General features: G+C 42.7%; 1 protein-coding gene and 1 pseudogene across 3 annotated transcripts in view; one reads left to right on the forward strand and one right to left on the reverse strand.

The window, feature by feature from the left end:
* The window catches only part of STK26 (serine/threonine kinase 26), a 64,018-nt gene extending 58,525 nt beyond the window's left edge, over positions 1-5,493 (reverse strand). The window contains exons 1-2 of one of the 3 annotated variants that reach the window (XM_072818006.1): positions 5,142-5,493; positions 4,889-5,039 (exon numbers count right to left, since the gene is read on the reverse strand). In XM_072818006.1, coding sequence (XP_072674107.1) covers positions 4,889-4,930 — 42 coding nt within the window. In that variant the 5' untranslated portion in view covers positions 4,931-5,039; positions 5,142-5,493. The remainder of the gene's footprint in view (positions 1-4,888; positions 5,040-5,141) is intronic. The other 2 variants (XM_072818007.1, XM_072818005.1) reach the window with 2 other exon arrangements.
* The window catches only part of LOC140628637 (elongation factor 1-alpha 1 pseudogene), a 278,649-nt pseudogene continuing 270,069 nt past the window's right edge, over positions 4,724-13,303 (forward strand).

Here is a 13,303-nt window from a genome sequence, read left to right on the forward strand (position 1 = left end):
AACTTGTTCTTGGTGCTGACACATTTTCTCATCCTCCCGTGCACCTTGAAGTCTCCTTTCTTTTTCTTACTAGCTAATTCTCCACTTATACTCCCTGTCTCATGAGGGCCCACACCTCCACATGGTCTCTCTTGGCATTAGGAACTTCTCCTTTCTTGGTGGCTTCTCCAGTTTCAAGTAAAGAGACTGGCATATAGTAAATGCTCAGTTAACGTCTGATGAACGACTCAAGCTCCGGATCTCTATCTTCAAATATTTTTTTGGACATTTTTTAAAAAGATTTATTTATTTATTTTAGATAGAGCTCAAGGCGGGGCTCAATCCCAGGACCCTGAGATTATAACCTGAGCTGAAATTAAGAGTTGGCCGCTTAACTAACTGAACTACCAAGGTGCCCCCCTGGACATTTTTTAAAACAGCCTTACTGAGGCATATTGATATACCAAAAAAATTGCACATTTTTCATGCATATAATTTGATGTGTTTGGACATACATGTGCACCTATGAAATCATCATCACAATCAAGTTAATAGACTACTTTTCCACATTTTTGCTTCATCATTTCATTGTTACCTCACACTTCACAATTCTAGAACAGAAATTATTAGCTTCCTACCAGATCTGGCTCTTCCCCCCAATTTTCCAATTTCTTTCATATGTACCACAAATGTCTAGTTCCCCATATTCAACATCACAAAACCTCTGATTCCTCTTTCTGTAATTAGCTAATTATTAAGTGTGGTGGTCATATTTTTTTCTTCACAGTACTGGGCATATGGAAAGCAATCAGTCAATGCAAGGTCCACTGCCTCTGTCCAGATATGATTATCCCATTGAAATAGTCTTCTTAGATCCACCTGCCTCAAGACTCTTAATCTTCCTGGTCGTCTGTTCATCCAATCTTGAGATTTCTCTTCATATATATAACTTTGTTCATTGAGCCTCCTTTACTCAGAAATGTTTTATGGCTAGTCCAAAGGCCAAAGTCCTTCCTTAGCATTCAAGAACCACCATAATCAGGACCAATCATGTTTTCTAATCTTACCCCTTATTATTTTTCCAGAGGAATTCATCATAATCCAAATGATTTTCATCTCACTCTCAAAGACTGTGGGTGCATGCACACTTGTGGGGGGGTGTATCTTTCCCTGTCTACATGCCTTTGCTCAGGGTACATTCCTGCTTGGAAATGCCCTTCCCAATATGGACCCCAATAATCCTTAGCAGTTTACCTTCTGTAAGCCTTCAACTCCTCCAGTCAAAAATTTCTATTCTAGAACAAGTCTTACAGATTTTTTGCATTATTTTATATTTCATGTACTAGATTTAACTTCCCAACATTTTAAGACCTCCAAGGGCTAGAGATCATTTAGTATACTTCTGTATCTTTCCCAGAATCCAATAACTAGGATCACCAATGTAAGACAATGTTTTCCATCTCTTTAGATAAAAATCTTCAATGAAATGTTCATTAATTCTTGAACTTCATTTCCATTTCACATCTCAAACAACAACCACTTAAAAACTGTACCACCTAGGGGTGCCTGGGTGGCTCAGTGGTTGAGCATCTGACTCATGATCTCAGCTGAGGTCTTGAACTCATTGACCTTGAGATCAAGACCAACATTGGGCTCCATGCTGGGCGTGGAGAATACTTAAAACAAAAAACCAACTCCCCCAAACTAAAACCAAAACCCAAAACTGTAGCACCTTTATCATACTTAAGGATATATGAAAGCTACTTTTCAAATTCTTTAATAGAAACCTAAAAAAAAACTTTCACAAAAGAGATAACAAAGCATTACATAATACCATAATATCACATTAGTACTCCAATTCAACATTTAACTTTCTTCTCTCATCTTCATTTTATGAAAGATTAAACCAGTTTAGAATACTTGTCTTAATAAATTCTAATGAAGGTTCTAAGGGAAAATATTTTAAGCTTAAGCATAACTTATAACTAAACACTTCAAAGAAAACAGTATGTTTTAAATCATTAAAGTGTAAATATTTGAGTAGAAAGAAACAGGTTTATTGGTTTATTTTTTTTAAGTTGTGCTTTAAATATTTTTCAAGAGTGTAGCTACTTGTGTGGAAAATTCCTTTAGGTATACACTAACAAAGTAAACACAAAGTACAAAACAAATTCATACCCTCAACATTTGATGTACTAGTGCAAAAAATGTTTATTACCACAATATTAAGAAATATCAACACGAGTTGGAATAACTAATTCATAAGGAAGAGTTTGAACTGGACCAAATCCTGGGTTTTCTTTCGTCACTCCAAGTTTCTTTTCTATTTTAAACTAGTGGCAACAGAAATTTCTTTGTTCGAAAGTCAGGAATGCTTGAAGTCTTAAGTGATAGAACAGGTAGCTCGACTTCTACTTCATGTCTCTCCTCAGGGGGAGAAAAACACTGTGGATAAAGTAATTTTGTTTTTATTTCTGGAAAAATCATTTTTTCCATCAATCTTCATAATTCTCTAAAATAAACTGTTAAAAAGTTATAGGCCAGTCAACCACTTCACCCTGATTTGTGGAAATACTATACATTAATTTCAAGAACACATGGCTAACTTGAGTTTTCTTACTACTCTCGGTTTAAAAGTTGCTCCTAACTCTTGAACAAAAGTTGAGAATTTTACAAGTGCATATATTTCTGCATCTCATTTGCAATATTTTTGAACAAAAGAATAGTAAAAGTAGTCTAGTCTCAAGAGTCACACTGCATGTATCAAATTTATTTTTAAGGTACTGTGCAATTTTTACTGTGGAAAGCTTTTGTGATGCATCAAATGCTTAAGAATCACACCTACAAATAAAATGGAAATAAACAGTTAAGAATTTATCATTTCATTAAGATGGAGAAAGTGACAAGTATCCCTCTCTTCTTTGCTAATATGGAGAGGACTGTCCTCCCCAAATTATGTGGGACTAAGTAACCACAATTTTGGGAAGGCATACAGTAAGAGGCAGAAGTTGTAAATTAAGATGTGATTCACATACTAAACCACCTTAATGAAGATTTTAAAATTCAAGAGATAGGGAACTCCAATAATTAAAGCAGGGAGCAATAAGAAACACTGAATGGCAAGGGGGTCCTAAACCCTATAAATCAAATAAAGACAAATGAAATAAAGACCAGAAACCATTTTCTTCCCAGCACACAGAGTTCCCCAGAGTCACAAACTTGATGAACAGGAGGCACGCTCTCTGCTGACGCACGCGCACACAATGGAGACAGAAGCATGGAGACCCTCAGGGACAAACTTTCCATCTGTACCGTTCTACTCCCCGCAGAATGGAAAGAAGAGCACGGTGAGAAGTATTTCGCACTTCTTCCACATCAGACAGAGCAAAATCGGAGTTAGTACTGCAAACTACTAATCTCTTGCTACACAATCAAAGGCAGACTGAATGAATGGGTTGTGGGGCTGGGTGGATGGGGGAATGAGTGAGGGAGGGAAGGGGTTGGTCTGAGAAAAAAGTTTGAGGCATTTTGTAAAGGCTGAATGGATTAATCTTTTAAAAAGCCCGAATATTTCTCATTTCCCTTTTTCTTTCTTTCTCCTTTTTATTAAATACAAACCGACTTCCTGGGACTCAACACAGACTTGCCCTATATTCAGCTAAAAGGCCTGGTGCTTAGGCCTGGTGCTTAGTACACACAGGAGTCCTAGGATTGATATATGTCCCACACAAATGGTCCTTTTGTGGGAAAGTATTTTTAAAATTACTTTTTGTGACCATGCATAAAACATGACCAGTCGGTAAAAAAAAAAAAAAAAAAAGGATGAATTCCATGCATCAATTAGTATATTGAGGCCCCAATCCACAGCGTTTTACTAGAAACATAAGCTATTTACAACTCTAAACGTTTTTTTCTGAACTTGAAAAAAATCTGCTTTACATTTTTAGAAGCTAATGAGGGACTGAGTGAGTCTTTAGTGTTTCTAGTCTTTCATCTGCTCATAAATGGGTTGTTTAGGCTATCTAGGAAAGGAAAAAAGTGAACGCTTAAATGTTAGTAGACCTGGATAACATTTAGTAGATAGCTTGAAATGCACCACTTTAAATACGTAACCGCGTAAAAAGTGTAGGAACATCGCTTCTTTCTTCCTGAATAAAATGAAAATGTAATGGGGGGCGGGGGCTGGGTAAATCTCAAGATAGAAGATGGGTCTTAAGCAGTAGTCCCTTGTCCAGGACAAAAAGCTTCCTTTAACCACATGAACAGTTGTCTTATGGGAAAGGCAGGGGGAGGGGGCTGGGGAGTCATCACCTCAGCCATTCAGACGAAGGACGCAGCATTTCTCAAGCCACACTATGGGATGGGCCAGGTGGGGGAGCGAGATAGAACTTCGCCCTTAAGAAGCAACACCGAAGAGAAGCCACCTCGCTCTTCGCACTACGCACACAGGAAGAGCCCAATTCAACACCGCCGCCACCGACACCCCCTTGTCTTGCTCCACCCCAACTTGTGTGTGTGCGGGGGGTGGCGCACGACTTGCTTTTTACCCCACAAATTCGAGACACCTCCATCTCTCTCAAGTTAAGACCTTCCACCTCCAGTCCCCAGGCGGACCACGCTCCGCAGGCGCAGGTGTCTGGATCTGGCCTATTTTTATGCTCCCCCGCCGCCCGCGCCCCCCCCCCCGCACCTCGGCGCGCGCCGGGTCCCTCCCCGCCCCTCCCCGCGCAATGCACCAGCTGGTCTAAACGCCGCCGGAAAACGCTTCGAGCCCGACTCCCGGGTCACCTGGCCCCAGCGCCCGGCCCTGCCTTCAAGGGAGCCCCGGGGCCGCCTCTGGTCACCGGGGACCGCGCACCGGGCTCTGGGGCAGTCACGTGGTCGGCGGAGGCGGCCTGGGCTTCCTCACCTGCATCCCGGGAACTTGGACAGCCACCGGTGAGTGGGCCATGAAGGCGAAGACTGCTCTGCACTGCTCCTGTGGCGGTGGCGCCTTGGGCTCGGACTGGCTCCTCCTCCGGGGGTAGCTCGGCGGCCCTCCCAGGCTTTTCGACCGGGGCCTGGAAGGACACACAGAAGTGGGGTGACTGAGCTGGTGGCGCGTCGCCCCGGGCTGGGGGTTCTGGGCGGTTGGCGGCGCAGCTGCCTGGGGCTCAGTCTACCTTTCTGGCGCCCGCCCGCCGCTGTTGCCGCCGCCTCCGCCGCCGCTCCTCCTCCCGAACGCTGGGCGCACCGTGTGGCGGTAGCCGGGACCTGGGCTCGAGTGATGCCGCTCCTCGGCGCCTCGCCGCTTTAGGAAGAGGAGGTGGAGGCGCCCCAGCAACCCGCCCGCCCGCTGGGCCCGGGAGGCGGTTGGGGGCGGTTCCGCCGTTGGCCCTGCCTCCGCCCTGCCGCCGGGCGGTGTCAGGAGCGCCGGAGCCCCTCGCGGCGCTGGGCTGCGTGCGGCTGGGTCGGCGAGGGGGCGGACTCCCTCCGCACGCGGAGAGGAGAAGCCGCGGGCTGGGGGGCCCGGCACTGGGCCCGGCCAGGGGAGGGAATGGAGGCGTCTCGGTGACCCTGGGGGTTAGAGTGCGTCCCCGACGCGGCCACGTCGCCGACAGGCGGACAGACGTTCGAAGCTGGGGCACACGCAGCTTCAGAGACCACTTGAGTTGAAACTTGGGGAGTGTTGGAAATCCCTATCGGCTCCGCGATCTAGTCAAGGGTGCGGCCACAGAGAGCCGCCGAGTTGGTGGACCCTCTATTCATTCCCGGGGTCTGGGTCTCCAGGCTGGGGCCGAGCCTCTGGGCAGACGCGTAGCCGCTCGCCTGCTTTCTGGATTCACCGTCCCCCAGACGTACTTCAGGTGACTTGAACCTGAGGCTACCCCTACCTCTTGGGTTGTCGGTTGGAGGGCTGCCAAACTGGGGCTTCTCGTCGCAAGTTTGCACGTGGAAGGGGGGGGGGGAGAAATTGGAAAACAGATATTACATCAGCAGAAAAATTAATGAGGATGATAGAGGCATAAAAAATGAGACCAGATCTTTAGTAGTACGCCTTAATGAACTTGGTATACGGCATACGCAATAGTGGTTTTAGCAATTCCCTACCTTTGTTCCCTCTTAAGTTCTGCTCCAACAGGGAGGCAGTTCCTTTTGAGAATACCCTAAAGATAACAAGTCACAATGATAATAGTAACAATTACAGAAATCTCATCATGAAGGCACCTGGGGGGACCAACAGGGGTTAAGTACATTTAAAAATGTCATATCCAAGTACCAGTTTAAGATGAGGATGAAGTTCCTTACATTGCAAATTGTTATAGGTCTGGACCTAACACAAGGTTGGGACTCTAGTAGACACTCATTAAAGTTTCTTCTGTTTCTTTTGTTGCCTTTGAATCTTTCTCGAAAGACAGCATTTTAGTGTTATAAACATAATTATTCTTTTCTTAAAAATTTTATTTATTTATGATAGTCACAGAGAGAGAGAGAGAAAGAGGCAGAGACACAGACAGAGGGAAAAGCAGGCTCCATGCACCGGGAGCCCGATGTGGGATTCGATCCCGGGTCTCCAGGATCGCGCCCTGGGCCAAAGGCAGGCGCCAAACCGCTGCGCCACCCAGGGATCCCTAAACATAATTATTCTTAATGGGTGCCATTTTCTTTGTGCCAGGGACGGCAAAGTGCTAGATATGCGTTACATGATTGACTCTTTACAAAGGCCCTCTGAAGTCGCCCATATTACCCCTCCATCTTACAAGTGATGAAAAAGGCTCTATGGGGTTAAACAATTTGACCCAAATATCACACAATTAAGAAGTGGTAGAGCTGGGAATCCAAACTCAAGTCCCTCTAACTCCTAAGATCTACTCTCTTAGCAACTGTCAATTATACAATATAGTATTGTTAAATATTGTCACTATGTTATACATTACATCCCCAGAACTTACACATCTTATAACTGAAAGTTTATGATCTTTGACCACCTTCACCTATGTCCCGCCTCACTTGCCCTGGCAACCACCAGTTCTACTCTCTGTTTCTATAAGTTTGGTATTTTTTAGATCATACAGTATTTAGTCTCTCTCTGACTGCTTTCCCTTAAAATAATGCCCTCAACATCCATCCACATGGTCACAAATGGCAGGATTTCCTTTTTCATGGTTGAATAATATTCCATCACATTTCATTATCCATTCAGATAACAAAGGATATAATTGCATCTCCTTACTCCTACTTCCCATATCCAGGCCCTCACAACTTCTAACCTGATGATAGGTCCCAATCCAATCTCAATTTCCCACCAGCGCAGCTGACACTTAATAATACCAGCCTGGCCAGAAACCTGCAGTGCCACCTAAACTTTAATGCCCTTAGAAGTTCCCTAGGAATCTTGGGACACCTAGCTGGTTCAGTTGGTTAAGCATCTGCCTTCGGCTCACGTCAGAATCTCAGGGTCCTGAGATCCAGCCCCTGCATCCGTCATCCTGCTCCATGTTCAGCAGGGAGTGTGTTTTCCCCTTCCCTCCACCCCTCCCCCTTGCTTGTGCACTCTCTCTCTCAAATAAATAAATAAATAAATAAATAAATAAATAATTAAATAAAATCTTAACAACAACAACAACAACAAAAAAAACGTTCCCTAGGATTCTTTTTAAAGTGCAGAGTTTGATTTAGCAAGTCTGGAATGGGCCCAAGATTTTGCACTGTTAAGTTCCCCAGATGGTGGCAATACTGGTGATTCTCAGACTTTGAGTAGCAAGGGATTTAGAAATCTCAAGTCCCAGCCGCAATGAACCTTCCTCATTGCTCCCAGTCCTCCTTCGATACTCCTCCTCTTGCATGTTGGTGGAAGTAGTGCTCAACATTGTAGTTCTTTCTTCTTATTTCATGGGTTTCATTTGTTTGGTCTGCCTAACAAGATGATTAATTCCTTGAGGCCAGAGATCCAGCTTCTCTTCCCTAGAATTATTCAGGTAGAATGTCACCTTTCTGGGGGCAAGATCAGGTTTGATCACTGCTGTATCCTCAGAGCCTAGAATAGCATGTGGCACATAGTAAGCCTTCAAGAGGTATTTGTTGACTGACTGACTGAATGAATGAATGAATGATGAATTTCCTTTGAATTGTTCACTGAGGTTAGTAATAGGTGTACTGTGTATTTTATTGATGTCTGGCTAAACTCCTAGGCACTGCTCTTGTTGAATCTTTAAATTGTTCACTTTACTATATGTGACACTCTTGATTTTTCTGTATCCTAAGTTCTTTCCAATTACTGTAATTTCCCAACTACCTAAGAGTGAGCTGTATCATTTTAATAAATACATAGATTAAGCCTATCTGAGAAGTGACTTGCCCTGACACCATTCTGAGCCAGAGTTACAGAAGAATGTGGAAGACTGAATGCTAAATTTTGAGACGTGAACTATTGAGACAGTTCCTTAAAAACACCACTTTTGAGATCTTAGTAAACTTTCTGACCCTTATTCACGTCTGCTGCTAATAAATAACCTATCTGTTATAATTATACTTGACAGAGATCACTTGAGTTGTGACATGGAATTCCTTGTGGTTTGTTATGCTTTTCCACATATGTATATGTGTGTGTGTGTGTGTGTATATATATATATATATTTCCTAATTTAAATAAAGTGACAAGAAATTCATGTGTGCTTTTGTTACTCCCCACCAAAAAAGGACACTGGAATATTTTACCTCAAAATGTCAACCCAGAGTCCAATAATATATTTCCATGTATTCCCACAACTTGATGGAAATAAGTTCCTTAAGGGGAGACACCACATCTTATGCTCTTTGGTAGCCCCATAGAATGTAACATTGTGCCTCAGATTGGATTGGGTACCCACTTGATTGATATGACCTGAGTGGCTATGAATATTTAATAACCACTTAAATAAAGTAACATCGTCTACAGATTAAACAAAGTCAGTGAATTCCAAGTTAGACATTGTCTTTGAGCCAAACAAAACTTAATAATTTGATTTTACAATCTGTGGTTTTAGTTTCCTGACAGGTGTCATACCCTCAATATTAAATATTTAACTTTACCCATGTTTGTAAATATTTATGGAGTGTACTAGTTCATAGCTAAGGTGTAGGTAGATAGCAATGGCTAGACAAACTTTGATGTAGGCGTTAGTGAGGTAATGATGTATTAGGGCCCTGGTTCTCAACTAGGGGCAATTTTGCTTCCCAGAGATATTTTTGGCTGTCACAAATGGGGAAGAAAGGATGCTACTGGCAATGAGTAGAGGCCAGGGATGCTGCTAACCGTACTCCAGTGCACAAGACAGCCCTCACAAGAAAGGACTGCCCAGCCCAAAATGTCAATGGTGTCAAGGTTTGAGAAACTGTGCTCTATGCTCTTTGCATTATAGGTTACTAACCAAGAAAGACTGGGAAATACTGCTCCCTGAGGATATCAGTTCAATGTGGTGGCTGGGGCAAAAAACAAAAACAAAAAAACCAACCCAAAAAGTCAACACCAACAAAAAACACTCCAAAAGATATTGGGCCACATCAAGGGGGTACTGGAAATGAAGCAGTATTTGTATGTTACTTTTGTATGAAGCCATAGATCATCCTCCCCCAAAGAGTGAATACTACCTAATGAAAAATAATATTGAACAGAAAATAACTAAGAAATATTTAATGATTGGGTTAAAAATATTTAATCATGGTGCAGGTTGTAATGTACTAGGCATTACCTAGGAGCCTTCAAACATGTGACCTTGTTGTGGTAAATTTGACCTCTTACTCCACTTGACAAAATTTAGAGGTAGGGTTTCACATTTTGGACTTTTAACATTTTGAGCCTTATTTAATAACTACATTGAAATGTATGATGTGTATAAATGTATAATGTGCAAGGGCAAATTGATCCAGATACTTGAATTTCCTTCAACTATCTGAATATTTGAAACAAAAGGAAATTATTGGGGATCCCTGGGTGGCGCAGCGGTTTGGCGCCTGCCTTTGGCCCAGGGCGCGATCCTGGAGACCCGGGATCGAATCCCACGTCGGGCTCCCGGTGCATGGAGCCTGCTTCTCCCTCTGCCTGTGTCTCTGCGCCTCTCTCTCTCTCTGTGACTATCATAAATAAATAAAAATTAAAAAAAAAATTAAAAAAACAAAACAAAACCAAAAAAAAAACAAAAGGAAATTATTTTGGTAATTCCAGAAGCTCACCATCCAGTGATAGCAAGATTTTGATACAAGCTGCTAGGTGCTGTACTGATATTTGGAAGGATGATGTTCAAGGGCCCTTTTGTTTTTTTTAAATATGTGAAAGCATATGCGAGACCTCAAATCTCCTTTTTATTCTCTGTGGGTATCAGATTGGAAACCATGATATAATAGTTCTTGCATATGTTGCATCCTTGCTATTGTTCCAGCAAAGTATCCTGAGAAAAACCTAAAGACTTAGTTCTTGGTCAAGGAGCATTAAGCCTTTTGGGGCTTGCACAGGACTCTACCGTAGTATCATGTATAACAAAAACTAGTATTGAAGACTCAGCCTGGCCGAATTTTCTTGCTAGCTTTACTTCCTGATGCTACTGAGGGGAATAGAGCTACAGAGGAGGTGGGTAGAAGCTGCTTAAGTGGTTTCCTGCTTATAATATTTCTTTACATGTATGCTTACTCACTTCAAAATATTTGCATTTAGGTACGAAAAGAATTGAGCTCATTAATTCTTGCCCTCACCAATGAGTTAGTGAACTGAGAGAAGTAAATGTGGCGCAGACAATTTCATTCCCATGCTCAGGTAGGAGTCAAAAGATGGAATTGGGGCACCTGGGGGGGCTCAGTTGGTGGGGTGTCTGCCTTCAGCTCAGATCATGACCACAGAGTCTTGGGATCGAGCCCCACGTCAGGCTCCCTGCTCAGTAGGGAGCCTGCTTCTCTCTCTCCCTCTGCCTCTTCCTGTAGCTCGTTCTTTCTCTCTCTTTCTCTCTCTCTCTCTCTCTCATTCTCTCTCTCTCTCTCTCTCTCAAATAAATACAATCTTTTGTTGTTGTTGTTTTTAAAGATGAAATGCTAATTCTGGAACCAGTTGTGCTGCCTGCCAAAAGTCTCACACAATTCCACTGTGGATCTTTATAGGCCTTGGGCCTCAGGTGAAGGCCCTCAGAACCCGCATGCCCTCACTCCTGGTCTTCTCAGAGGTGACAGACCTACTGCTTTCTACACCAGGCATCCTATAATGATAGTTTTGTGTTGCCATCTGGAACATAAAGACTGGTAAATTTCTCAAGAGAGATTCTTTGGGAGACTGGGCTCTTTGTAATGAAGTCGGGTAACTTCCAAAGTGTAGGTTTTAGCCACAGGAGAACCCTTCATGTGTTACCATGAAATGTTGCTGAACAACCAATTTGGGTGATACTTTCCCCCTCCAAATTAACTTTTAAAAATGGATTGAATTGACCACTTGTTCTTTAATTTGTAGGCTTCTCAAGAAAATAGTTCTAGTCAAAAGTGGCAGTTAAAAACAGGAAAAAAACTGGCAGTTGAGACCAAATAGGAAGTGACTATGCCATCAGCTCACACTGAGGAAAAGGAAGTTGTTGCCAGGACCTCTAAGAAAGGCAGTTGTGTAAAATTACCACCCTTCAACTTGCTTGCTGAGGTTCTGTCACCCTGTGGTAAAAGCTCCCATGGTTTTGTTACTGCTGTTCTCAAGAGAACATGAACAGAGCAGAGGAATAACAGGCAGCCCTTACAGAACTATTATCAGGGACTACCAGAAGTTTCTGGGGGCAGAAACTCAACATTGTAGACAAGCAAAGCTTCCACCCTACTCATTTTTTTCCTGTGCCAAACTGAGAGTTTAAGATTAGTGAAAAGTCAGTATGTTTCCTGTGAGGCCCACCACAAGGGTCCAACTATGAACTGTAACAGGGGTTTTTGCTGAGATATAGAAGACAGAATGTCTTTTTATACTTGCACCTGGGCTCCAGAGACAGCTGAAGCCACACCATCTTTCCCTTTTTCCTTTTATTTCTCCTCCATTCTTTTCTGTCTTACATATTTCTTGAGCACAGTGCTAGGACCTGTGCTAAGTGCTGGGAATACAAAGAAATGCAAGGACTTTGCTTTCATGCAGGAGAACATCATAAAAAACAAGAAGCACTCAAAGTGATATATGATTATAATAGCACTACATTTAAATATGCTACAGCAACAGCCACCAGAGAATAATATATTTTACCTGTGTAGATCCTGGGAAGCTTCACAAAAGAGGTGACGTTTGAACTAAGCCTTGAAAAATGGATAGTAGGTAGCCAGGAAAAGTCTTGGGGAAAGGGAATAGAGAGAGCATTCTAGATAGAAGGGACAGCATAAAAAAATGCCTAAGCCAGGCAGGCTTATCCCCCTATTGGGTATACCCCAATACCTGATGACCTAGTTAAAATCTAGACACTGTGCTCCATTTGTATAGATTCTGATTTTGTAGATCTGAGATGGAGAAAGGGCATGTATATTTTATTAAGGAAAAAAAAAAACAGTGCGCCTGGGTGGCTCAGTTGGTTGAGCGTACAATTCTTGGTTTCTGTTCAGGTCATGATCTCATGGGTTGTATAATTGAGCCCTGCAACAAATTTGCTTGAATATTCTTTTACTCTGCCCCCCCCAATAAATAAATAAATCTTAACAAAACAAAACAAAACAACTGCTTGGGGTGATTATGGTGTGTTCTCTTGATTATGAACCACTAGCTTAGAGAAATGACAAGCTTTCTTTGAAGATTAGCTGGTAGTTTGGTTTAACAGGCAAAAATACAGAGTACACGAAGCATCCTAGTAATGAGGTTGGAAGGGAAAGGGAGGGGCACACTGTGAGCCTTGTGTGCCATGCTAAAGACTTTGGATTTGATCCTGTAAGCTCCTAGGAGTACTGAGTGGTTTTAAGGAAGAGAGGAATTTGCTCCAGATTTGTACATTTGAAAAACAAAAACAAAACACCCCTCTGGTTAGTACATAAAGGATAGATTCGATATGGGAGAGACTGGAAGCAGAGGACCTATTAAGAGGCCATTAGGAGGCCACCATAAAAGTACAGGAGAAGGACTGATTAAATTTATGGCTATGAGAATGAAGAGGAGGGGGATAGATTCCAGAAACAATTTGGGAGTGGAATCAACAGCATTCAATTGATTGAAAGGGGCCAGGACAAGATGGAGAGGTTTAAAATGCCAGAGACATCTAGCTTGGGGAAATGGGGAAATGTTGATACCTGGAACTGAGCCAGGGCCAATACAGAAGGAGGAACAGGTTTGGGGAAAAGATAAGGAGTTCAGTTTGGATGCACCAAGTTTGTAGTG

The sequence above is a fragment of the Canis lupus genome, chromosome X (assembly GCF_048164855.1).
Source record: "Canis lupus baileyi chromosome X, mCanLup2.hap1, whole genome shotgun sequence".
In the NCBI taxonomy this organism is placed as follows: domain Eukaryota; kingdom Metazoa; phylum Chordata; class Mammalia; order Carnivora; family Canidae; genus Canis; species Canis lupus.